Here is a 27816-nt window from a genome sequence, read left to right as displayed (position 1 = left end):
TCAAGTCCAGTTTTTATTTTTCCACCAACAAATACTGCAGTCCCTGTATCAAGGTCTCAAGGAAAAATCCTGTGTACTTTTATTCCTAAAGGGTTAAAGGAGATATGGCTGCTTTGATAAAAGCACATTAAAATGCCACTGCACAGAGATCAAGTGTCTTGAACTTGGTGGGACAGCCTGCCTTTGTACGCACCACAGTCCTGCTACACTGCCATCAACACTGTTCCCTCCCAGTTTTAACCTATTAGTGCTCCAATTTCCACTCAGCCAGTGTTTTGGCTTCAATAGCAGAATGCTGACTCATTAGGCGCAGATATACGGGTGTGGGATCAGCATGACAAGCACTCCCATGCTGCAGGAAGGAGGAGAGAGAAGAAATAGAAGTGATGGTAGGGTAAAGTTATGTTCTATACTGGTGGGAGTCTGTCATCCAAACACTACAGCTGGAGAGGGTTGAGAGGTATGACTACACAGCCTTTCTGAGGACAGACAGAAAGAGAGGAGAGAAACACTTAAGCATGACTCATGGGATCTGAGACTGTGGCATTACAGGAATCCACTGCTTCACATTTATAAAAAGCCCCCCCCCCCCCATCCCCATAACTAGAGTTTAGTTTGAGATTAACTTAAATTTTTTGCTTAAAATGACTAAGAAAAACATTCCCATACCATCATAAGAAAACCAGGCTTTAAAATTTTGTTTTAAAACTTTCTCCCATGTTCTGCCTAACTATATCCAGCCATGAAAAGTGACAGGAGTAATGGGTATGAGCAGCTGGTGGGTTGCAGGTCTGGAGCCTAATGAATGCACTTTGCCAAGAGCAGAATGCAATTCTACCCAGTCAGAGACAAAGGATATCACGTCCCTATTGGATAAGTCCTTTCTAAAGGATGAAACACTAACGTGGACTATTATAAGTCTCCTGAATATTGCCTATTAAAAATAGTTGCATGAACCTAACAAGCTCAAATATGAGTAATAAAGATTTTATTTAGAATTCATTAACCTCCTTTTTTCTGAGGGAATGAATTTATGTCAACAGAAACCACATGATGGAAGGTGAATTTGGAACAAGTTTTAAAGGCCCTTTTCAGCTTTGGGAAATCTGCTACTTGATGATTTGTAAGTATAATTTTTAACTATCAGCCTCATACGCTACTGCTTCACAACTGCAACATTCCTTCAAAAAATATATATTTTTAGTAGTGACCCATTTAGTTTTAAATGGCTTTCAGATTTGGTGGGGGACAAGGACAGAATGGCCAATAGAGAACAGTGACTTCAAAAAACATTACTGTATAAGGGTTTTTTCTTTTTTAAAAAAGGATACTGTATTAAACAGTTGAAAGCAAAGACAGCATTCAAAGCCCATGAGTCAAGCCACAGCGAAAACCGTGTTCTACTGCTAAGTATGTTTTCTTTTCCTCTTATTTAAAAACAAAAAACAAACAAAACAAGCTCCCCAAACTGCCATTTAATCTTCACCAGAGGCTGCTTCATCTTCAGACCCTTCATCCCCCGATTTCTCTGGTGGAGGGCTGGCTGATTTTTTTTTCTTTTCTGGGGGGCTCTCAGGCTCTTCATCTTCTTCTTTGGGAGACGGGGTCTTCTCTTTTGATGCCTTTGAAGCTGTGGGGCGACCTGCTTTCCCTTTGCCTTTCACCGGACTGGGTGTCACTAAAGAAAGCCAAGCACCAGTTTAATGAAGTCAGCTACAATTACATAAATAAAGAGAATTCACACAGCTTTACACAAACCACCTCTACTTGGAAAATGTAGTCTCCAAACCAAATTCAGATTGTTTTTTTGTAAGATACTTGCAATGGTGAGTCCTGCATTATTGCCATTGGAGCAACAATCTGTTAATGTGGATAATGATGCCATACCCAAAACAACAGATGACTTGAGCAACGAGACATCAGCAGAAGCAGGAAAGCAAATGAAAAGAAAAATCCATAATTCTCATTTACTTTCTGATAAGCTGACAGGAGATAGTATGGGATAGGCAAATCAGTAGACGTAGTGCTGAATTTGGCACATACTGTAAAAACTCCATCTTTTCATTTTCAATCGGATGAAACTCCAACTGTAAAAGCGAGGACACCCTTCTTCAACCAATAAATTGAAGTTATTTTACATTAGAAAAAGAGAATTGTGAAGCACAAGAAACAAATCTGACAGTATTTTAGTTTTGTGAAATTAATTTTACTTCGGGTCCATCACTTTGAGTGTGTCACATATTTCAGCCCACACTTGAGCTGGCTTTGACAAGCTAACAGGCACCATCTTTGGTGCAAGTGATTGCCAATCTACTTACAGTTAATGACATGCTATGAGACCCGTCTCCTGAAGCTTACCTTGAGTGGGAAAAATTACTTTAGGACCAGACTACTATTTTATTATGGGTTCATTTGAATGTTTGTAGGCATTCAGAGGAAAATTAAAAAAGAAAAAAAAAAAGTGTTAAGACAAATGCCTGATAGATCTAGAAAGGGCATTTTACTCTTATGCAAGATTATTTAAGAGCCTGAACTCAACGGAAAATGTTTCTAAAAGATATTTACAAATCATTTCATTATAAGATTTAATGAGTTGCTGGACGGCAGCACTGTGGCATCAAAGTAAAGGAACTACCTGCAGCACAAAAGCTGAACTCCACGGCATCTCAAAGAGAGACAAACTCACTTCCACAGAACAATGGAGCTCATGGGCATCCCCTCCCAAAAACACAAGACAGTTCAAATCCCAATGCTAGTATTCTAAGCTCCCAGGAGCCAACAATATATTATGAACCAAATATCTTTTGAACTTTTCTCCACAACCATGAAAGTTACAAAATATGCTTTTCTCCCCCCTTTCTTTTTAAGAAAGCTGCAATTCTGAAGCACAATTTTGCAACATGTTCGGTAGCTGTGAAAAACACAGGGTATAGTAAGGTCATAGTAGTAATGCTATAGTTTATAGCTGCAAAGGCACTTTCATCATAGACTCCTATTTCAAGGCATTTTCGTTTGTTGAAAAGCTTCCTTTAGGTTAAAATTTCTCATGCTCACGGTCAGCTAGAAACATGGAATAAAAACGCATTCAGTAATTTGAATATCTGTGCACCTCTATATAGCTATGCCTAAATCCAGAAGTCTGCATATTGAAATAAATGAAGTGGTTATTCAAGATTGTTAGGCCCAAGTGTAAACTACTTTAAGTCACCACAGGACAAGCTGACTAGAGACAGGACTGGAAGCTAAGAACTCAGGAGTTCTCATCCCAACATTGCCAGTGGCATGATCTTTTTTCTGTCTCAATTTCCCTCTCAGTAAAACTGATTTAATTCTTATTTACTTCACAAGGCTGTTAATTTTGAAGTGCTATGTAGTTTAAAAACATAATTAGGTTTTATTAATCTCCAGAAAAGCGATGATGAAAAACATTTGACTAATGTTCCTTTAAGCAGATGAACAGTTAGGATAGAGTGATATTTACACACTCAGACACAGCCTCGTTAACTGATCCTGACAGCTGCAAAAATACTCATTTTTTGAAGCAAGTGGCTTCCCATCCAGTAAGCTCACCTGTAGCCTTTAGCCTGGGCTTAGGCATTTTCTTTTCTTTCCTCTCTGGCTTGGATTTCTTGGCCACCTTTTTTTTGTTCTTTTTTGAACTGCCATAATCACTATCATCATCATCTTCCATGAGGAAGTCTTCATCACTGCCAGAATCTTCTGCGGGGCAGAGAAAGGAAGTGTGTGTTTGTGAAGAAGCCTTTATCTCTTTTCCAAGTGCAAAGAAAGGAAAGTGGTCTAGCAATTAGACTGGTGCATGGGAGAGGAGTACGAGTCAGGACACCTTAGTTCTATAGGCTGTCACATACTTGTGTCATCTTGGGCAAGTCATTTTACCACTGTGCCTCAGTATATCATCTGTAAATATTTCATAGCAGATGACAATGTTTGTAAAGATACCTATTTTATGGTGATGACTTAGTATTTGTAAATGGATAGTGTATCAAGTCATGCACCTCTCTGCCCTGAGCTTAAGAAAAAAAAAAGGATACACTCTACACTATAGCTAAACTTAATTCATCCCCTGAACAGACATGCCTTAACACTGAATGCATTAGTGAGCCGTCTGCATCCAATGCCCAAGAAGTTAACTACATGTAAGTCACACTACTCCAAACAGCTGCTTTAGTATGTTTTTCATTACAATCCCCCCTCTACTTACTCTCCTGGAATGGTGCCTCCTCCTCCTCCTGCTCTTCCTCCTCACTGCCTACATCATCCATAAGCATCTCTCGTTGCTTGGAAGCTGCTTTGGATGCTGCCTGCCGCTGCTGGCGCACGTTTTTGTGGTCTTCTTTCTCATCCTCACTGTCCTCTGTAACACAAAATTCACCAGTTGCAATGAAGACTCATGACATGCCACATATTCCTGGCTTGCAACAGAAGCTAAGAGGAAAATGAAGGCCAAAAGAATTCCCAATAAAGCAGGAGAACCAAGAGGCTTGCTGAGTAACTATCATAGCTGGTTGTTTGAGTGTGGTCAAAATTCTCCCTACAAGCATATATGTTTTGAAAGGGCTCAACCTTGAGGTCCTGTCCATTAACCATGAACTTAAGAACCAGGACACTTTTTCATAACAGGACTATTTCCCCAGCATCCTGCACCAACCCATTCTTAATACAGAGCAGAGTGCTGCTTAGTGAAAATGTGCTTCCGAGCTCCTTTGTAACGAAAGGTGCTCTATAAATGTCAGATATCAGTAATGTAAATTTAATAGCAAATGCTATTGTACAATATGACAGTTATGGTTCCCACAGTGAACATAACTGAACACTGACTCAAATTGTTCAAGTTAATGTTGCATTATAGAACTATATTTTTCACTGTAAAAACATTTCACTCATGATAGTTATAGACTATGTGCTCATAAGATATTTTTGTGATTCTAGAGCAGAATAAACTGGGAAATACTGTAGTAAGTTATTTAAACTCTCCTCATTTCCATCCAGCTGACAGACTTTAGCTTGAATAAAAATGCGGAAAAGCAGAAGAATCTCAGTACTAACGCTGGGGAGTGAGGTCAAGGAACAGCTTCACACTAGTCAACGATCCTTGAGCTTCCCCTCCTCCCATGTAAGACCCACTTGCCCAAAACTTACAGATAAAAAGTGGGGGCACAGGACAGCACGGGTTTCATACTTTTCATCTAAAGGTGGGGTGGAGGGCAGGAAGAGACCATAACTTGCAAGAGAGATGGAACAAAGAGTATACTTAGTTCCTAACTTCAGATTTTGCTTTCTGGATCTTTGGCATTCAGTCACAACATTTAGGCCAACTCAGGACTGATTTCAGGGCAACATACCCGAAACAGTCGCTTAACAGATCTTGGTTTTTACTCTCTTTACCTGCAGTCCTTTTCCTGGATTTGGAGGCTCTCTTGTTCTTTTCAGGTTTGGCTTTTTTTGCTTTTTTGCTTTTCTGAGAGCTCTCATAGTCACTGTCAGCTTTGCCATCATCTGCTCCTAAGTCGTCATCCTCACTGCCAAAGTCTTCATCTAGGAGAAAATAGTGATAAAATGAGGTCTCAAATACTTCAATGGAACATACACATTGGAGCCATAAGAGTGTGGCAGGCACAATGGACTAATATTCTTTGCCTTCCCTGCTCCAAGTATCAATCTAGCATTACATGAGCAAGAGCTCTGTATAGCTCAAAAGCATGTTTGCCTCACCAACAGAAGTTGGTCCAATAAAAGTATGACCTCATCTACCTTGTCTCAGTAGAACTATATCACAAAGCAAGAAAATCTGGTAGTTTAGTCCACCGGGACTAGAAAGAACAGGAGAATCAAAGATGGAATCCAAGTTAAAGTGCAACAGCAGAGCTATGTATTATGAACACTACTCCTGTCGGCATCATTAGTCCTTTAACTGTAATATAATCCTTGTAATATTCTTATTAGAAGGATGATATTCCTATAATAAGCCTACTTGGCGATGTTAGCAGCTGGGTAACTACCTGGTGAGTGTGAATCATCTTTCTTGGTCTTCACATCTTTTTCTTCTGAATCCTCACTGCAAAGGAGAGAAGGAGAAAAAGTTTTATCACTATTTTCGAGGATAGATCTGCTGTATTGGGTAAGCCTGCGGTAACTGGATGAACTGGTACTTTTAGAGGCTGCTACTTTGTGCTTCAGAATCTAAGCTCTTGTTTAAAAAAAAGTTATCTAGTCATTATGGTTGCAAAAATAACCACCTTCAAATTGTGAAGCAAGTTAAACTGACTGACAGCTGAAACAGCTATGAGAAATGAGCTGAACTGTGCAGTTCAATAAACTGTTAACTCTGAAATGTAAAGTAATTACTATTGTAATTAGCTAGAAGAAACAACATGGAGTCAAAGGATCTTCCTTTCAGATGCTAAAGGGTGTTAAGGCAATACAGCAAACCTAGCCTAAGGGTAAACAGTTTTAAATAGGACTGGTGAAAACACAGGTAAAAGCCAGTAATGGTGAAACAAATACGCTCCAGACTATTGAAGGGTTGTGTCAATGGCAAGAATGGATAGGGGACTGTAGAACACAACTAGTTCTAAACCTGAAATTTAACACCACACATTTCTGAAGCATGTTTTGATTAGCTGAATAAGTTAGTTTGTTTACAAGTTCAAGTCTTGTGGGAACAACAATTAAGTCTGTATCACATACGCATATATGCCACACACTAAGAAGGAACAGAACTAGCGGCTCTCATAGCAATCAACATTTAGATGCTTTCAGATCTGCTTCTTTTGTAAATTACATCATCTGAAAGTGGCCAAAAATATATAGATTCCAGTAATATTTGGGAATAATTCCTAGACAGAAATCTTGGCCTCCAGTATTTCTAAGCTACTGGAGGACAGGTAAGTAGAAAACACAGCAGCAGCAGATGTAGACTGCAGCAGTTCTCACAACACTGCATCCTGCAAGCAAAGGCTAAAACAAAAACCACCCAGGAAAGTTGTACAAGTGCCAGCACTAAAAATCCCCTTGGGTCAGATTCCTACTTACTATTTATGTTGCCGTATTATGTCAAACAGAATAGCACCCTTCCCTGAAGCACCTAGCGTAAAAAGGTCAACATCTCAGACGCAAATGTCCATGCCTCTACGTTAGCTACTGAAGTTCAAAGCCAGACTGAAATATTTCTCCTCTGCCCCACCCACACCAAGACAGCACTTGGGCACACACCACTACCCATTTAATCCTACAACTACCATCAGCGCTTACTGCCCAGAAATGTAAAAGCACCTCAAACCTTGGTGGAAGAAAACACAGTCTTCACTCTTAGGTTGTTTGCAACAATTCAAAGACAGTTTATTCTCAAGCAATTGCAAGATGGAGAGCATGCACGGACAGGGATTTCCCCCTTCCTAGACAGGTCTCCGCCTGATAAACAGTTAGGGCAAGCATTTATACCTTTTGTTACATACATTAATGATCAACAGCCGTGTCTTCTTTATATATATTCCTTCCTGATATCTTACTTTTCTCAGCAGTTTCTGCTACAGTCTGCATTCCATTCTTATCTAACACAAGGTTAGAACAGTATTTCTTACAGTCTTTTCCCCCACTTGCCCAGGCCCTGCCTTAAAGTCTCACATTATTAGAGTTAGTGTTAGCCTGACTCTTGCTCTATTCCTAGAAAGTAAGATATCTGGGCTCAAATTCCTTTTATCCCTTTTTCCACTTTCACACTTTGAAGTAAAAAAGACGGTTACTCACATTTGTAACTGTTGTTCTTTGAGATGTGTTGCTCATATCCATTCCAGTTAGGTGTGCGCGCGCGCCGCGTGCACGTTCATTGAAAGATTTTTACCCTAGCAACACTCAGTGGGTCGGCTGGGCGCCCCCTGGAATGGTGCCACCATGGCGCCGGATATATACCCCTGCCGACCCAACCACCCCTCAGTTCCTTCTTGCCGGCTACACGAACAGTGGGGAAAGCGGGCGGGTTTGGAACGGATATGAGCAACACATCTCGAAGAACACTTACAAAGGTGAGTAACCGTCTTTTCTTCAAGTGCTTGCTCATATCCATTCCAGTTAGCCATTCCCAAGCCTTACCTAGGCGTTGGGGTCGGAGCGAGATGTGGCAGAATGCAAAACTGCTGAGCCAAAGGCTGCATCATCTCTGGACTGTTGAACCAGAGCATAAATGCGAAGCAAAGGTGTGGACCGAGGACCAGGTAGCTGCGCGACATCTCCTGGATAGACACACGAGCCAGGAAGGCGACAGATGAAGCCTGAGCTCTGACAGAATGCACGGTGATGTGGCTTGGGGAAATATGAGCCAAATCATAACAAGTGTGGATGCACGCTGTCACCCAAGATGAGATCCTCTGAGAGGAAACAGGTAGGCCTTTAATTCGGTCTGCTACCGCGACAAAGAGTTGGAGTGTTTTATGAAACGGTTTTGTCCGCTCAATATAAAATGCGAGCACTCTACGGACATCCAGGGAGTGCAACTGTTGCTCCCGTCGCGTTGAGCGTGGCTTTGGGAAGAAGACCGGGAGAAAGATGTCCTGGTTAACATGAAAGACCGAAACCACCTAGGGAGGAATGCCGGGTGTGGTCGCAACTGCACCTTGTCCTTGTGGAACACAGTGTACGGCAGATCCACCATAAGAGCCCTAAGCTCGGAGACTCGTCTGGCCGATGTAATGGCTATTAAGAAAGCTGTTTTCCAAGACAGGTATAGTAGCGAGCAGGTTGCTAACGGTTAAAATGGGGGAGACATAAGTCTGATTAAAATCAGGTTGAGGTCCCAGGTCAGGGCTGGGCAGCGTACTTGACGGTATAAGCGCTCCAAGCCCTTTAGGAACCTCGAAACCATAGAGCGTGAGAACACGGAACAACCACCTTCACCTGGGTGGAAGGTAGAGATGGCTGCCAAGTGTACCCTCAGTGATGATACTGCTAGGCCCTGCTGTTTGAGAGACCAGAGGTAGTCCAAAATAGAGGGGATCGAGACCTCAGTGGGAGTAAGATTAAGCGTTTCGCACCAGCAGGAGAAACGCTTCCACTCGGCCAGGTACGTTGACCGAGTGGAAGGCTTCCTGCTACCCAGGAGAACTTGTCGTACTGATTCAGAGCAACATAACTCTGACTGGTTTAGCCATGCAGCAGCCACGCTGTGAGGTGAAGAGCCTGCAGGTCCGGATGGCGAAGCCTGCCGTGGTCCTGAGTTATGAGGTCTGGGTGGAGTGGCAGTGTAATTGAGTTGGCTATCGACAGGTCAAGCAAAGTGGTGTACCAGTGTTGCCTGGGCCACACTGGCGCGATCATGATGATGCACGCTCTGCAGAGTTTCAGCAGGACCTTGTGAATCAGCGGGAACGGTGGGAAGGCATAAAGGAGCTGGCTCTTCCATGGCATCAGGAAAGCGTCCGAGATCGATCCCGGGGAGAGACCTTGGAAGGAGCAGAACAGCTGGCATTTCCTGTTCTTGCGGGAAGCGAATAGGTCTTTGTGGGGAAATCCCCACTTCTGGAAAACAGAATGAATAACAGCCAGGCGGATCGACCACTCGTGAGACAGGAAAGACCTGCTGAGTCGATCCGCCAGAGTGTTCCGAATGCCTGGGAGAAAGGATGCTACCAGATCTAATTAGTGGGCTATGCAAGAGTCCCAGAGTTGGATGGCCTCCTGACAAAGAGGGGAGGACCGTGTCCTTCCCTGTTTGTTTATGTAGTACATGGCTGTTGTGTTGTCTGTAAACACAGACACAATGGCCTCGCAACTGTTGACGGAACGCCTGGCATGCCAGGCGGACTGCTCTCAGTTCTCAGACATTTATGTGTAATGCCAGCTCCTGAGATGACCAAAGGCCTGGAGTACGAAGGTGACCGAGGTGAGCACCCCAGCCGAGAGATGATACGTCCGGCGTCAGGGACATTGAGGGTTGGAGCGGATGGAACGGCATCCCTGCACACACCAGGGAGGGAGTTAACCACCATTCTAGGGAGCCTAGGTTGCTCAGGGGAATGGTGACTATCGTGTCTATTGGGTCCCTGCCCGGGTGGTATACCGAGTTGAGCCAAACTTGGACAGGACGGAGGCGGAGCCTGGCGTGTTGGGTTACAAACATGCAGGCAGCCATGTGACCCAGGAGACCGAGACAAGTGCGAGCCGAGGTCATCGGGAAATTCTGTAGACCTCGGATGATTGCTGCCATCGCCTGAAACCGCGGCTGAGGTAAGCAGGCTCTGGCTAGATTGGAGTCCAGGATAGCTCCTATGAAGTCTAACCTCTGCGTGGGAACCAGAGTAGATTTTTCTATATTGATCATCAGGCCTAGACGTGTGAATAGGTCCTTGACGATGCCCACATGCTGAGTGACTTGTGTCTCGGAGGCCCCTTGGATGAGTCAATCATCCAGATATGGAAAAACGTGTATCCGACGTCAGCAGAGGTAGGCGGCAACTACAGCCATACACTTTGTAAATACCCTTGGGGCTGCAGAAAGGCCAAATGGCAGGACCGTAAACTGGAAGCGCTGACGGTTGGCTACAAAGCGGAGGTATTTCCTGTGCGGAGGAAAGATGGCGATGTGAAAGTACACGTCCTTCATATCGAGGGCGGCATACCAGTCTCCAGGATCCAATGACGGGATAACGGTCCCCAGGGATACCATGCAGCACTTCAACTTTATCATAAACTGGCTGAGTCCTTGCAGGTCTAGGATAGGTCTGAGACCTCCCTTCGACTTGGGGATTAGGAAATAACGGGAGTAAAACCTCTTGCCCCTTTCGTCCATCGGTACCTCCTGTATAGCTCCTCTGGCAAGGAGCGTCTGCACCTCTTGTAAGAGGAATTGCTCGTGAGAGGGGTCCCTGAAGAGGGACAGGGTTGGAGGGAAGGGTTGAAATATATTGGAGGTGGTACCCATATTCCACCGTGCATAGGACCCAGCGATCTGAAGTTAACTGGGACCATGCCGGGAGGAAGTAGGAGAGACAGTTGGAGAAGGGAGGAGAGGCATCCTGGCCTGTAACTGGTACGCCATCCTCAGGCGCACCTTCAAAAGTTTGTCTTCGGTCCCCGTGGTGGTTTCGAGTGACCTTGATTTTGGCCCCCTTGGGGTCCTGACGGTCATCTGCGACCACCTCGACCGTGCTGCCTGCCAAAGTCCTGTCTTTGTCTAGGCACAGAGTATGGGCAGTCAGGCTGGGGATGGAAAGGCCTGCGTTGCATTGGGTCACCGGCGTATGCATGCCGAGAGAGTGCATTATGACCCTGTTGTCCTTCAGGCTTTGCAGCCTGGGGTCAGTCTTTTCCGAGAAGAGGCCTTTACCATCCAATGACAAGTCCTGAATGGTATACTGCAGCTCCGGCGGGAGGTTTGACACCTGAAGCCATGAGATGCGCCTCATGGCAACTCTCGAGGCCAGAGTCCTGGCTGCTGAGGCTGCTGCATCCAACGAGGCCTGGAGGGAAGTTCTGGCCACCTTTTTCCCTTCCTCCAAGAGGGAGTGAACTCTTGGCGGGAGTCTTGAGGGAGAAGCTCTGTAAACTTACCCACCGCCATCCAGGTGTTATAATTATAGCCGCCTAGCAAGGCTTGTTGATTTGCCACCCGGAGCTGTAGGGCCCCTGCCGAGTACACCTTGCGGCCAAGTAGGTCCATTCGCCTAGCCTCCTTCGATTTTGGGGCTGGCACCTGCTGGCCGTGGTGTTCCCTCTCATTAACGGACTGGACAACTAGTGAGCAGGGAGGAGGATGGACATACAAGTACTCGTACCCTTTAGAGGGCACCATATATTTACGCTCGACTCCCCTGGCTGCAGGAGGGATAGAGGCTGGGGACTGCCATATAGTATCAGCATTCACCTGGATGGTCCGAATAAATGGTAGGGCCACTCTAGTGGGGGCATCCGCCGATAGAATGTCCACTACCGGGTCCTCTACCTCCAGGACCTCCTCCGCCTGGAGGTTCATATTGAGTGCTACCCTCCTCAGGAGGGCCTGATGGGCTCCCAGGTTGACTGGAGGAGGGCCCGAGAAGGATGTTCCTGCCACTGCCTCATCTGGAGAAGAGGAAGAGGAGATGCCGGCGACGAGCAGGTCCTGTGTGGCCTGTAGCTCTTGGGCAACCTCCTGCTCCAGCGGAACCTGGGAGTCCAGCGTGTGAACTGGGGCTTCCTCCGCAGCGGTAGGAGGGGGACGGCTAACCGTCGCCTCTGGCACTCGGTGCTCTGATGAGACAGAGTGGGATGGAACTACTGGTATGCCTTGGGCCTGGTGGTACGCCCAAGGTGTCCAGAAAGACCACTGATGGGGTCCTTGGTCCTGGGTCTCTTGGAAGACACTGGTGGGCATATCAGAATCGCAGTCCTTAGCATAAGAGCTATCCGCGTGGGACGACACTGATGCATGTCTGGATGGCCATGGAGGTGCTGAAAAGCCCTGGGCAGAGTCTCTGTCTCTAGTGGACCTTGCTCAACTCAGCACCAGGGACTGGTACTGGGAGGCATACCGGTACCGGGAACAAGAACGGGACCTGCGACTGGAGCGGTGCCGGAAAGTCGACCGAGATCTTGAGGCTCGACATTGGGAGCGGCTACGAGAGTGATAGTGCCTGGAGCAGTGCCAGGAGCTGGAACGGTGCCGAGAGTAGCGGGCCGGTGAACGGGATACCTACCGGTGCCGTGAGTGCGACTGGTACCAAGGAGGAGAACGGTACCGGGACTGCGAGTGGCGTCGGGAGCAGGAGTGCCGACGGGACCTGGAACGCCGACGGGACCTGGAACGTCTGCGGGACCGTGATCGTGAATGGTGCTGCTCTGCTGTGCCGACAGAGGATGGTCTTATCAAGGCAGGCTTGCCAATAGACTGTATTACCCGCACAGGTGGTGCCGGGGGTTGAGGCAGCGTCGACTCTGTCATGGCAATCAGATCCCTCGCTGTTGAGAATGTCTCCAGCGTGGATGGAATAGTAAGCTCAATCATGGCTCGCGCCGGGGAGCTGACAGGCACCGGACTCGACAGCCCCTGTGGGACTGGAATCGATGGCGCCGACATCGTCGGTGCCGCATGATCTGACTTAGATGAGCTCTCTGGCTGTGGTGCCGGTGGCATGGAAGCAGCAGGAGTCTTAGCCTCTTGACCTCGGGGAGAGGAAGCGGTGCCGAGTCGACTTCGGAGCCGAGGAGGTGCTTCTGCCCGCCAATTGACCAGCGCTCGGTGCCGAAGGTGGAGGGGTAATAGTCACCTCCACGAGGAGCTGCTTTAGCCGAAAGTCCTGCTCCTTTTTTGTTCTCGGCTTAAAAGCCTTGCAAAAGCGACACTTATCTGTCAGATGAGATTCCCCGAGGCACTTAAGGCAGGAGTTGTGTGGATCTCCTGTCGGCACTGGCTTATGACAGGCCGAGCATGGTTTGAAACCCGGTGAACTGGGCATGGGCGGCACTGGGTGCAGAGAAGGGGCTAATCCCCAAACCCCTCTTAACTATACACTGACTATGAACAATAAAAATTTACTATAACTATGTAACTTTGAACTATATATATATATATATATATATATATATATATATATATATATTATACATACACACACACACACACACACACACACACCAAAATAACTAGAGAACTACGAGTAGCTAGGGAGGTGGAGGTCAGTAAAACCGCCCTCCACTGTTCCAACAACCGACACGCCTGGGCAGAGTCTCTGTCTCTAGTTGACCTTGCTCAACTCAGCACCAGGGACTGGTACTGGGAGGCATACCGGTACCGGGAACAAGAACGGGACCTGCGACTGGAGCGGTGCCGGAAAGTCGACCGAGATCTTGAGGCTCGACATTGGGAGCGGCTACGAGAGTGATAGTGCCTGGAGCAGTGCCAGGAGCTGGAACGGTGCCGAGAGTAGCGGGCCGGTGAACGGGATACCTACCGGTGCCGTGAGTGCGACTGGTACCAAGGAGGAGAACGGTACCGGGACTGCGAGTGGCGTCGGGAGCAGGAGTGCCGACGGGACCTGGAACGCCGACGGGACCTGGAACGTCTGCGGGACCGTGATCGTGAATGGTGCTGCTCTGCTGTGCCGACAGAGGATGGTCTTATCAAGGCAGGCTTGCCAATAGACTGTATTACCCGCACAGGTGGTGCCGGGGGTTGAGGCAGCGTCGACTCTGTCATGGCAATCAGATCCCTCGCTGTTGAGAATGTCTCCAGCGTGGATGGAATAGTAAGCTCAATCATGGCTCGCGCCGGGGAGCTGACAGGCACCGGACTCGACAGCCCCTGTGGGACTGGAATCGATGGCGCCGACATCGTCGGTGCCGCATGATCTGACTTAGATGAGCTCTCTGGCTGTGGTGCCGGTGGCATGGAAGCAGCAGGAGTCTTAGCCTCTTGACCTCGGGGAGAGGAAGCGGTGCCGAGTCGACTTCGGAGCCGAGGAGGTGCTTCTGCCCGCCAATTGACCAGCGCTCGGTGCCGAAGGTGGAGGGGTAATAGTCACCTCCACGAGGAGCTGCTTTAGCCGAAAGTCCTGCTCCTTTTTTGTTCTCGGCTTAAAAGCCTTGCAAAAGCGACACTTATCTGTCAGATGAGATTCCCCGAGGCACTTAAGGCAGGAGTTGTGTGGATCTCCTGTCGGCACTGGCTTATGACAGGCCGAGCATGGTTTGAAACCCGGTGAACTGGGCATGGGCGGCACTGGGTGCAGAGAAGGGGCTAATCCCCAAACCCCTCTTAACTATACACTGACTATGAACAATAAAAATTTACTATAACTATGTAACTTTGAACTATATATATATATATATATATATATATATATATATTATACATACACACACACACACACACACACACACACACACACACACACCAAAATAACTAGAGAACTACGAGTAGCTAGGGAGGTGGAGGTCAGTAAAACCGCCCTCCACTGTTCCAACAACCGACACGGGCGGTAAGAAGGAACTGAGGGGCGGTTGGGTCGGCAGGGGTATATATCCGGTGCCATGGTGGCGCCACTCCAGGGGGCACCCAGCCGACCCACTGAGTGTTGCTAGGGTAAAAATCTTCCGACGAACGTGCATGTGGCGCGCGCACACCTAACTGGAATGGATATGAGCAAGCACTCAAAGAAGAATGTTGATTATTATTAAAAATTTTTATAGTGCTTTTATCCAAAGTGCTTTACAATAGTTAGCTAATAGTACAAACAACAACATTTGGAAAGATTATTAAGTGGCCCGTCAACACCCTGAGCAATTTTCAAGTGGTCCACGAAAAAAAGTTTGACAACCACCGCCTTAGACAGCAGCCTCCATTAATAAATGTCAATGTCCAGTTAGTCACTTGCAAGTGGAAATTCACATACAGTCTGGAGGCTGATTCTCCAGATTCTCTGAAGGGTAGAAGAATGTCAAACAGGGTGAAAAAAAGAAAAAGCACCACACATTCCTAGCCCTTTGAAAGAGGTCTGACATACTATTTAACTGGAGATGCCTACATACCTTAAGCTTCAAATAACTGAGCCTTAGATGCAAGGTAAGGGGACCATTCCATGACTAAGATTTCTTTAGTCTTTCTAGAACCCCTTGAAAGCTCATCACCATACCAACTAGCATTGAAGGCTTCAATGCAACAAAGTGCACATCACTTTGATTGTTGCTACCTACATGGCAAGTCTGGTTTAGCTACTATTGGGCTATAAGAAGTAACTTCTTACCTGTCCTCCTGAGAATTCTTCCCAGGCCGCCTCTTATTTTTAGCCTCCCGGGGAGATGAACGGATTTTCTTGGCTGGAGGGCCAGAATCTCTTCCATAATCTTCATCTGGACAGTACAGCAAAGGAAATGGTTTTGAAACGAAGTGAACTATGCTATAACTTCCAGCAATCCAAATAGCCAATTGAGTACTACCTCTTCAAGTACAACTCTACCCCGATATAACATAACTCGATACAACATGCATTAGGATACAATGCGGTAAAGCAGCGCTCCAGGGGGGTGGGGCTGCAAGCTTTAGCAGATATCGAACTTGCTTTGACAATGCAGTTTCACCTATAATGCAGTAAGATTTTTTGGCTCCCGAAGACAGCATTATATCAGGGTAGAGGTGTATATTTAAAGTTACCAATCCATGTCATTTTTAAGCAGGTCAGATAAGCATCCTGTCAAAAATCCAAGTCTTCAAAACTTGGATTCAACTTTACAAAAGTGAAACATTATATTCAACCTGTATATCCGCAAACTGCATAGTAAGTTAACAAGTTTAAGATGCAAAAGTCATAGGAAATACTGCAGAAAAGGCTTCATGGCCAGAGAAAAGTTGATCTGAGTTTTACTGAAAATCAGAACTGTATATTCTTGTGTTCAGAATCACACACGAATCCATTAAAATTTGCACCTATTACTTATCTTAGGTGCTCCGAAAAGAAACACTGTTTAGATATGACAAAAATAGACAAGTGTAAGGTCTTTCACAAAATCGTTTAAGTTCCAAATTATGCATAACGATTACAGGATACTACCAACAGTACTGCAGTTAAGAACTAGGCAAGCTTCAGTCATATTTTCTTTCCACTAAGTGTCAATATAACCTCAATTAGCAGAGCAGCAGCATGTCTACTTTCCAAGAAAACAAAACATGATGATATTTTTGGAAGCCACACGGAAAATCTAATTCAAATGAATATGCAAATAACTAAAAAAGGATGATTCACAGAAAAGCCTGTGTGCTAGGATCAACTAATAAATTGGCTGTGGTAAAATACGAGGAAGTAATTTCAGGAAGATTCTGCCAATAACAAACCAAGAAAGGCTGTTAGAAGCTGTCACAATAAGTGCATTAAAATAGATTTTTACTACATTTAAAAAATATTGAGGGTACACATTTACATTTTCAAACCCGTATCAATTCACGGCCATGGTAAAGAGTGAACAATTTTTTTCTGAAAAATAACAAAAAAACAGTTTACCAGCATCGTCTGATTCCTGAAACTGTGAATAATCGACCACCTTCCTGTTCCTGTTTAAAAACGAAAAGTTTAGTTTAGTTAACAATTTATGATCTTGGAAAGACAGCTTTTTCAAACTAACAAAAGAGCACCACTCCCCTTTTCTGATACAGAATTCAAAGTCTGCAAAGTCATTCCTCACCAATACCTCCAAAGGGCAACCCTAACAGCACTTCCAAAAACTCAGTCATCTGTAGCTTAACCCTCAGAAATTCATGCAGGATCAACGCTCAAGCACAGGAGCTCTCAAACCTCATTGCACCGCAACCTCCTTCTGACAATAAAAATTACTACATGATGCCAGGAGAGGGGACCGAAGCCTGAGCCCGCTGGAGCCTTGCTGCCCAGGGTGGGGAGGCCAAAGGGCTTCATCTCCAGGTTGAAGGCCTGTAACCTGAGCCCTACCATCCAGGACTGAAGCTGTGAGGCTCAGGCCCCTGCAAATCTAAGGACAGCCCTGACGACTCCATTAAAACAGGATTGCGACCAACTTTGGGGTCCTGATCCTAGTTTCAAAACTGCTGCTCTAGCAACTTCATCTGGAGCCCTCAGGATTTATTTTATATATGGTAAATTTCCAGTTTCTATTTAGAGCTTGCTAACAGGTATTTTGCCACTAAGTTTTTTGAACTGTATTCTTTGTGCTGCTTAAGGGCCAATTAACAGAACCACCTTTACCTGTGCACACGTAGTCCCTTTACTCTATAATGAAATCATATCCAGTGTTGTGTTGTTGTAATATATTCAGCTACAGTTCTTTACAGCATCAGTGGCACCCTAAGATTAAAGTGAGTTTTCACTACCCCTTTAAAAAAAACAAGCCACCTTGTTCAGAGGTCAGGAAACATTCAGTTTAGTCAATAACTAATTTTAGATATTTTCTATCTACCTCCCTATTGATACTGCATTTGTTACACTACTTAAGTATTAGGGTTTATCAATATCTAGAAATTGCACTATTTCAAATTAAAATAGTTAACCCCCCTCCTCCAAACACCTTTAGTTAGGGTATGTCTATATGTACAGCGCTGTAGTTGTACCATACAGATGTGACACTGCAGTGGAGACACTCATAAAAAAAGCCCACCTACACAAGCGGCAGAAGCTCTCCTGCTGACATAGTGCTGTACACAAGCGCTTATGTTGGTGTAACTTATGTCACTCAGTGGGGTGGAACATTCACACCCTTGAGTGACAAAGTTTTGCCGACACAGACTTTAGGCGCAGCCTGAAACAGGTGGAACTTTGTTTAGATCAGACCTAGGAGTTCCTACATCCATCTGTATTCCCCCCCCCCGGCCCCCAAAAACCTTTAGCCTCAGATGTGAAGACTGACTTACAGGTACAGACTGAGCAGGTGAACTGGCAATGTCATGCAGATGCCATTAATACAGGAATCCTTAAGACACGGTGAATTGCTTGTACAAAAATAAAGTTTTCCATAGGTATTAGCTGCTCTTTACACAAAATTCAGTGACCTCCAACTGAATTTTTAAACAGGACAGTGAGTGGGAAGCTGTAAATGTTTTTGTTTTGTTAATAAAAGATAGCAGTGACAAAGCCTGTCATTTCACAATGCTTTGGCCATTATATTTGAAGCTTCTTCACAGAATAAGCCTACAATCAAAATATGTGAATATGCCAAGCAGACAAATACAGCATTTTCAAGATTAAGACAGTCAGTCCTTGAATAGGAAGAGAAAAAGATGTGTGCTCCTTCCTCCTTGTTTTTAATTTCTTTTGGGAAATATAAAGAATGCCTGAAAGGTTTAAAAAATGCAGATTCCACCTATCCTTTAAGACTTCATAATGACAAGAGAACAGTGAGGCAAGAGTGAAAGCTCACAAGAGTGAAAGTTGGGTTTTTACAGAGTCATGTTTAAGTCGGTGTTAACCATAAGAAACCAAAATTTTAATTTCAGTGATAAAATAAAAATTTGGAAGAAAAAAATATTACACTGGACCTTTGTGACTTCAACGTATCACTACCCCTCCCTCTGATTGAAGGAGCAGTTGGGAGCAACTTTTTATTGGAACTCAACTAGTGACAAGGATAGAGAAGTGCCCATCACACAGCTTCTCCTGTGGAGACTTCCCTACTTAGTCTTCTGGAGAGTGAGGGAAGAAGTAGATCAATGTGACTTCCATTAGGGGCTCTCTGGGTATACAATGTACCCTACCAGTTTGCATTTTGAGATTGTAGCCCTGCAAATGAGGTGCTCCTGCGGTGAACTGTATTATGGACAGCCCCAGAAAGGGAAAGACAGTTTTAAAAAGCTGTTCACAGTATGTTTGAGTGGAGAGGTGAGCATGGATGCTGTATCTTAAGAGTTTCACTTTCTCCCTCATGCCCCATGGCTCTTATCCTTCCCAGAACTTATGGGACACAGATCTGGCAACCTCCACAGAGGGAACACTTAATTAAGGTATGCCCTCATACCTAATCCACACCGCAGCAAAGTCAGGAACAACCAGACCTTACATTCACGGTATTTCTTGTGTTAAAAGCTTTTCTTGGAAAACCCTTTCTGGTTCTCCTTCTATATTACTACCAAAAAAGGACAAAACAAAATGGGGCACGAGGCATGTTTTCAAAAATTCTGATAGACAATTATGCTTGATTAGAAAAAGTAAGTAGTTATAGCTGTAACAATGCACTATGAGCTCTAATTTTTGGCAGATTTGGTTGGCTAATACCATAGAAATGACTTAGCAGACACTTCCCAATTCCTCCTCATTTGCCTAGAAAATGTAAGACCTGTACTTAGTAGACTGAAGTCTAAAAAAGTTATAATAAAATGTCATTTATTGAGATCTAAGTAGAGATCATATTCAACATCTGACTCATTTACGTGAGTAATGAGGTATTACTTTTTTCAGTTCTGTTAGCCCTGTACAACCAATACAACTAAGCAAGTGCTCACTGGATTCTATTCAGGCTCACAAAATAATATTACTACTGAAGTTCCAATTGCAGGGCCAGATTCTGACTTTGCGGTCTAATATCAGTGACTGACTAAGATTCTAGGTTAAGCAGCAGGTAGGACAGTCCTTTAAAAAAACAGAATCTAAAAAAGCATGGGCTTTTATGACAATCACTGCAGTATCAGAAATCCAAAAGCGATGAGGAACTTATCCTCACAAATGCATTTATGAGGTTGTGTAGTTATCTCACTTTTACAGATGCCAAGAGTGAAGTTTAAGACATTAAGTGACTTGCCCAATATAACACAGACTGGAAGAGTGCTATGATTACAAAGCAGTTCGGAGACTAAACCCTGCACCTGAACCACAACTCCATCCCTCCCATCCTCCTCTTAAACTTCACATGGAGCCACTAAATCAAACACAACCACACAATGCCATTTTTACATGCACTTTCCAGAAAGAAGCAGCACTTTGAGATTAATGCAGTGTACTCTTGGCAAGGCTTTTTGCTAGTATACCCCTAAAAATCATACTTTGACTACAGCTGTCTACTCCTCCATATTCCTTCTAAGCTTCCTTTCTTGGCACACACCTCAATTCACAGCTATTAGGAACAGCCTTAGAGAAAGTGGAAGTACCATAATTCAGTTAAACCAAACCTACCAAACCCCCTCAAAAAAAGATTCAAGAGGTGGACAGTCACACTTTTGCAATGTTGAATCCAATGCAAGTGACAAGAGGGGATTTAAGTACAGCTGCAATGTATCACACTGCCCACTCATCTGTAGTCTGAACGTTGTAAAATATGAATTTGGGAATATAACTACTGGCAGGATTCACTGAGAAGGGTAGAGGCCAGGCCACAAAAAACTCATCTTCTAATTTCAGTTTCAACAATTAGCCTTCCTGGGGCCTAACTCCGCTTTTTCACTGTGAAGCGGGACAAGGATTTATATTTTTAAAACATGTAAAGAGAAGCACGAGCACTAAATGATGAGATAAAGGTTAATCTTGTGCATATCCACTTATTTTGAGTGCATGAGTTGAACAGACATTTGCCCCTTAAAACAAAAACGTAGGGTAATTTTGCTGCACACTCAGTCTATCCAATTCACAAGGCAATTGTCTTCACATTTCACTACCTACTGAGCACAAAGTAAATTGCAGGATAAGCCCCTTGCAAGAAACAAGCAGTCAAAGGGCTTCATCTAGCTTATTCATAGTATTAGAACATAACATAGCATACACATTTAAAAACACAAAATATTATTTTAGGCAAGTAATGAAAACATTCTAAGCTTCTTTCCTGGTTCCAAGCACTAAGCCCTACAGGTTGAGCTAGCAACATGGTCCCTACTGTGCTCCCTCATTACATTGTCTACAGTAATATTGATTTTTAGAGGAAGTGTGATAAAAATCAGTAGACAACTGTACAGCGAAGGCTGTTCCCTTTTGCCTTGCAGGAGAGAACAGAGACATAAGAGGGTAGATACAGAAAGATAAGAAACTTCTGGAAAAGAGAGTCTTCACAGAAGAACACGTGCAAAGAGCACACAAACATTCAAGGACTGTTTAACTATCGCTGTTGTCTCTACAAACTGGAGTCGAGCATAAACTGTTCTTCAGTCTAGATTCTTATCCTGGGCTCAACATGCACTACATCTACCATCCCCATGTCATGTTTATATCATCTAAGGCGACCATAAATATAGTCTTTAACAGTCATTGGTAGAAAAATGGAAAAGGTGTCATGAAAATAGAAGGTGCTAGAACACAGAGGCCATTCTAATACTTCCAAGGCACAAGACAGTATGTTTGTGTATAGTGTTGAATGTTGGCTCACTAGGTAAGTATATGCATATAGATGAATTTCTTAAGAACATTATGTCCAAGAAGCCCTTTGTGTAATTCTCATAGTACACCTCACTGGACCACTACACACCAGTTTTAAGAGTTTTTTTGCCTGCGGAGGAAAGACCACTGTCACACACAGAACCAAGAAGCTGGCTGTACAATATATTTTTAAGTATTGCTTGAGTAGTTGTATACCATCTTCAGCAAAAAAGGCAGACTCCCAGACTCAATATTAGTGCATACAAGTTCCCTGTTAGCGGATAAAAGCTCAACAGGGCGGCATGTGGATATCTTAGGAAGGCAGATTAGAATGATTTATCCCCGCCTTATGAGGTGCTTAACCTCAAGGTCTCTCCCTGGCACTATTGTGACATATGAAGTTTGAAATTCAAATTAAAAGAAGAAAAGAAAGCCTCCAAGAAAACTTGGCTCACGACTGCAGAGGGAATGTAGCTGGTAGAGTCATCCCATCCCTAGGACAGACCGTGGCAATCACCTCAGGCTTTGGGACACGGGGCCCAGGGCAGCCTAGAGGGTTAGCGGGGGGCCTGGTGCTGGCAGCAGCGAGCAACCCGATCCCAGCCTGTCCCACTGGCATTGCTTGAGGGAGGCAGCAGAAGCCAGAAAGAAGCAGGACAGGGGTTTAGGGGAATGGGGTGGAATGTCATGCACCAGGACAGCCCTGGCAGCTGGGGAAAGAATAGTAAATCCTAAAAAGCCAGCAACTGGCTACATTGCCTAGCAAATTTGTTAAATGAATGCTGGCAGAAACACACAGTTACCTCTCAGGTAATGCCAGAGAATAAAATATGAGCAAGACTCATTAGGTAGACTGATCAGAAACGGTTAAGGTAAGTAACTCAAAAAATATTATTTCGTGTTCAGCTAATACTATTATAAATAACATGAAATATTTATTAAAACATAGGTAAGCTTTTCACCAATTTATGCTACTGCCTTTCTGGATTTCATTCAGCCTGGAGTGCTAAACAGAACAGTGTTCAGTTTCACTTTCTGGTTCTCATCCAGTTGACGGGGAGCTGTAGTTTGGTTTCAACAACAGCACAGGGAAGTGTTCCTATATGGGTGCTTTACATTTAAGAAATATTTCTATATTTGTTTTGCCACACTGGAATATAATGCTGTATTTCTGGCCTTGACTAAATAGACAAACTTATAACAAATCTTTATTTCCAATGCTTACGCCTATCAACAGTTATTTGCCTAAGACAACTCCCTATTTGAGTGAGGGATAATCTATGCTAGAATCGCTACAGCAGCACAGCTGCATTAACGCAGCTGTAGCACTGCTAGTGCAGACGCTCTAAGCCAATGGGAGAGAGCTCCTCCATTAGCATAAATCCACTTCTGTGAGAGGCGGTAGCTATGTCGGAGGGAGAAGCACCCCCATCCACATAGCACTGTTCATTCCGGCGCTTAGAGTGGTGTAACTTATGTTGCTCAGGGAGTGACTTTTTCACATCCCTAAGTAACATCAGTTATACCGACATAAGTGCTAGTGCGTACAAGTCTATTTAAAATGGCATAACTGTACTCAAATAAGATTGACTGCCTAGAGGTCCCCAACTACAGAAAGTGATCATTCAGGCCTGGACCTGGTGCAACAAGCCATCTAACACTGGGCACTGATGGTCGTATCTGCAATTTTCGGGATACGTCTGACTTGCAACTCCATAAAAACCATTTAATTTACGCAGTAATAGTTTAAGCAGCCTTGTGCATATCCTCCATTTAAGCCAACTACTGAGGAGAATATTTAGGAAACAGAAGAGAAATATTATGAGGATAAAAAAGTACAGGAAAGATACAACTGACTTTCAGCCACGTGTGCTATTTGCGTGTTACTTTATGTATGCTGTACCACTTACCACTACCCTTTGCCTGTCTCTTTAAAGCAAGAACACCTGAGCACTGGGATCATGTCTTTTTTTCCCCCATTAGAAAAGTATCTGGCATATTGTGGACACTACCAGAAATAATCTATCCTATTCTGAAGGCTAAGCAAGGAAGGGACAATTCTAAGGAAAAGGGGAGCAGGGAAGCTATAATTAAGTTTTCAAAAAGCATTCCACCTTAGTTTGAGCATTTGTTTCTTAGACAGCCCAGGTATAGTATTAGGAGTTACATGGTCACATGTAAGTTTTGACCTTAACACCTCTAACTAGGGGAATACTTTCCCTATCACTCTGGCAGGAGTGATAGGGAACATCTACATCAATGAAAGTCAGAGTATTATTTACCATTGAAGGGACATGAAAGTTAGACTTGCGTCCAAAATTTAGTTATTTGTGAAATTCAAAGTTTTACATAACTTTTAAAATAGAAACATATGTATTGATTCAAAGATCTTATTTAAAACATACTGGATTTAGACATTTGCCTGCAGCATTTTATTCTACAACATTATATGTGCAAGTAAAAGTGACCAGAATTGTAACAAGTGAAACTGACAATTGAGTGAAAGGCAGAAGTGCACTGCATTAATTTAAAAAAAAAACAAAAAACAAACCACATACAAGATTTAATAATGCAAGGAAATATAAAAGCTGCCTAATTTAACAGCACATAAGAGTTACACTTTTAATATCAATTTGCACATCAGAATAGATGAGACAAATATGAGATGATACAACCATGTGCTGTAAATGACCTGGATGTTATTTAGAAATTGTTTGTCACATTATGCAAAGACCCTAGAACAACATCCTTTATTTTATCCTTGCAATGTCGTATTGATATTGGTATTAGCATCACTGCACACCTCAAAGATACAGATATTTTTGAAGAAGGATGCTAGCAAAATCAATACAATTAAGTTAGTAGCATTCTACTCCAGGGCACCAAAAAATACTAGGTCTGGTGTTAGTTGCTTTTTTTTGGATGCCTGTGAAAAGGAAGAAATTGTAAATAAATCAAAACTATTATTTTTTGTTAAAAGTCAATTTTAGCATTGATTCAGGCTTGGAAACCAAAGTCCTCTAACTACCAGCAGAATAAAGTGGCAGTTCAAGTTTTCCCCACTATCCCAATACTGGTTTATCCCCATATTCCATTAAGGGTGATGTTTTTTAAATGGATACTTCTTCAGCCAGAAGCAAACTGAGACCACAAACTCATTTCACACAGGTCACTGAATATTTTAATATTACATCATTGCTGACCTTGGATAAGTTCACCTGTATCTCCCATTAACAATACAAGAAGAAGAGCTTTGTATAAAATTGAAAGCTTGTCTCTTCCACCAACAGAAGCTATTCCACTAAAAGATACTGACCTACCCCTCTAGTCTCATTAACAGTATAGTAACAGATCCAATCCGCAGGTAAATCATACATATTTTCAAACCAAGAGCTTTAAAATTATGTGCAGTTTTCCGATTAACTAACACCAGAGGGGCATGCTGAACACATTTGCAGTTGGAAGATTTCTCTTCTATTTTTCATAGGCCTGTTAAGTCCAGCTAGACTGTGGATTGCTGGCTCCAATTTTGCAACATCCCAGCAGGTATTCTGCTATTAACATCCCACTGAACTCGGACACTCAACTCTGCTGAAGACTAATGCTTGTCTACACATATTAAAGCAAGCTGCATCTTTTACAACTGTGTATGGTTTCCCAATTTTATTTGTTTAATATTGGTTATAATAAAGAATTATGGATTATTTAATATAAACAAAATTTAGATACCATACTTTAAAAAAATATACATGTTACTTACCTGTAGTCAGGTTCCAATACTGGCAAATAAGTCACCAGTGGAATGTATACTATATCACACTGAGCAGCAAAGTAGTATCATCACTGTATTCCAGGACACACGCATTGTCATTCAAGCTCAGACCACTAATTCATCTAGTACAGCATCCTGTCCTGCAAAAGGCCAAGGATGCTTCAGACCCTATTAATGTAGCTGGGCAGCTAAGTGTTTCATAAAGCAAGAGGAAAAAAACCCTTCTGAACCCTGGGCAATTACTTTCAGGCCTGACCTATAAGATACAGTTGCCCTTATCTTGACATGCACAAATTATTGGTCAAAATACACATGAGACCTGAAAGCTTAGTTTTCAACTATCAGTGTACTGAATGTCCCTTTTATCCTCTCCATCTGGAGACATTCAGCAAAAACCTTTGCAGACTAGACAAACTTGAATCTCACCTTTAAAACACACAAAATTCTACAGTTCATATTATAAGTGTTATTCTAAATTAAAAGTCAAGCTAATGCATATTACAATCCTCTTCCACAAACAAAAAGTGTGCCACGTTTCAAGACTGGAAAAACATAATCACTAATTTGCACTACAATTTCAAGGGCTATGCACTATATCAATCAATATAGACAGGCTACAATAATTTACCATGAGAAAACGTCAAAGAATTTTACATTTGCTACTGTATCACAATTCAGCATTGTAGTTTATACTCCCTGGAAACGATATGAGAACTGAGGCCCAACCCCATTTAACAGGAGTCCTACCTCGTTTTAAACTGGGGAGAAGAAAGCCTGACCAGGGACGAACTTCACTGTTTCCTCATCCCCGAGCCCACAATTTAATGACAGGTCTTTCAGGGACTCGAGAATAGTAGAAAACCCACTCTAAGAGGAATGTTGTTTTACGGCAAAGGAAAACTAAGTGGAGTGTGTTCAAATACCGCTCCCCGCCCGTCCCAGGTAGGCGGCTCCTCCTAACTCCTCCCCCAAACGTGAGGCAAGTTGGCGGCAGCAGTGCCTAACGGAAGCGGACTCGGAGCCCATCAAAACCTCTCCGTGCCGTGATCATTATGGCATGTTGCATGCATGTCCTCCTCCCAAGAAAACCGTAGAGCATGGTCTGCCCTTCACTGCCACTCTACTCCTCCCGCCTAAGCAGATGCAGCAAGGTATACTGCATGCCTCTTCCCTGAAAATGTTAAATACATCACACTGCATCCAGGTACTCCGCATGCTTCCCCCTAAAGTGGGTCATGGCATGCTGCAAATTTTCACCGTTCATCCCCCGAGCAATAACACAAGGGACAGCTCCCAGTAAGCGCACTGCATGCCCTGTTCTCCTCCACCCAATAAGCTTGCAGCAACGCACGTTACCCTTCCATCAAGCGTGCAACAAGGTATGGTGCATGCCTGCACCCCTTCCCCCACTGCAAGCATGCTGTATTCACGCAACTACCCCCAACCTGGGCGAAGCACGCTACATGCACACACACTCCTCCTCCCGCAGTCCTCCTACAGGGTGCAGAAGGGCACGCACACGCTCCTCCCCCTAATGAGCATGTAGCCGTCCCGTCCGCCTTACAGGGTGCAGAAGAGCACCACGCTGCAAGCATGTATCCGTCCCTCCCTCCAACGAGCAAGCAGCCTCCCCCTACGGGGTGCACAAGGGCACGCTGCAAAGATGTATCCCTCCCTCCCCCTCCAGTGCGCAGCAATGCACGCTACCTCCATGCATGCCTCCCCTCGGCATGGCCTGCAGCAGGCCGCCGGCCCAGCCCACGCCAGAGGATGCAGCGGGGCAGGGCCTAGTTCGCCCGTCCCGCTCTCCCCGCAGGGGGTACATTGGAAGAGCGCGGAGCACTACAAGAGGGGTGGCAGTGGGGCCTCCTCCCCCCACCGCGCTAGCTCCCCCAGACTCACCTGACCGGCCTGGACATTTTCTCCAACCCAACCGGGGCCCGAATCGGGCGATGTCGGCCAAGGGGGGGGGGAAAAATCGACAAGCCTCGATTCGGTGACGGACCCGTCCCCTCCCTCGCGTGAGCAAGCGGGATCCCTGGGCCCCGAGCCTCGGGCCGCGCCGCCGGAACCGCCTTTCCCTCAGCCGCGGCAGGCCCCGCTCCCGTCTCTGCCAGAAGGTGCGCCCCGTCTGCACTCCCCGCTCTCCACTCCCAACGCCCTCAGTCTGGGTCCCCGCTACTGGCCGCTTCGCTTCCCTCCCCCCCCCGCAAAATGGTCGCGTTCGCCCAGCCGAGGATATGCGCCGAACGGAGAGGCGGT

The 27816-nt window shown here is 44.5% G+C and overlaps 1 protein-coding gene across 1 annotated transcript; it reads right to left on the bottom strand.

Moving 5' to 3' along the window:
- On the bottom strand, positions 1 to 27785 carry NUCKS1 (nuclear casein kinase and cyclin dependent kinase substrate 1). The gene is made up of 8 exons (XM_050955631.1): positions 27457 to 27785; positions 16983 to 17032; positions 15732 to 15837; positions 6021 to 6076; positions 5407 to 5556; positions 4223 to 4375; positions 3571 to 3720; positions 1 to 1678 (listed from the first exon to the last, which is right to left on the bottom strand). The coding sequence occupies exons 1-8, from the start codon at positions 27471 to 27473 to the stop codon at positions 1476 to 1478; spliced, it is 885 nt and encodes a 294-aa protein (XP_050811588.1). The 5' UTR covers positions 27474 to 27785; the 3' UTR covers positions 1 to 1475.
- Positions 27786 to 27816: the final 31 nt, after the last annotated feature.

The sequence above is a fragment of the Gopherus flavomarginatus genome, chromosome 5 (genome assembly GCF_025201925.1).
Source record: "Gopherus flavomarginatus isolate rGopFla2 chromosome 5, rGopFla2.mat.asm, whole genome shotgun sequence".
In the NCBI taxonomy this organism is placed as follows: domain Eukaryota; kingdom Metazoa; phylum Chordata; order Testudines; family Testudinidae; genus Gopherus; species Gopherus flavomarginatus.
This window is presented reverse-complemented; position numbering and strand designations above follow the sequence as displayed.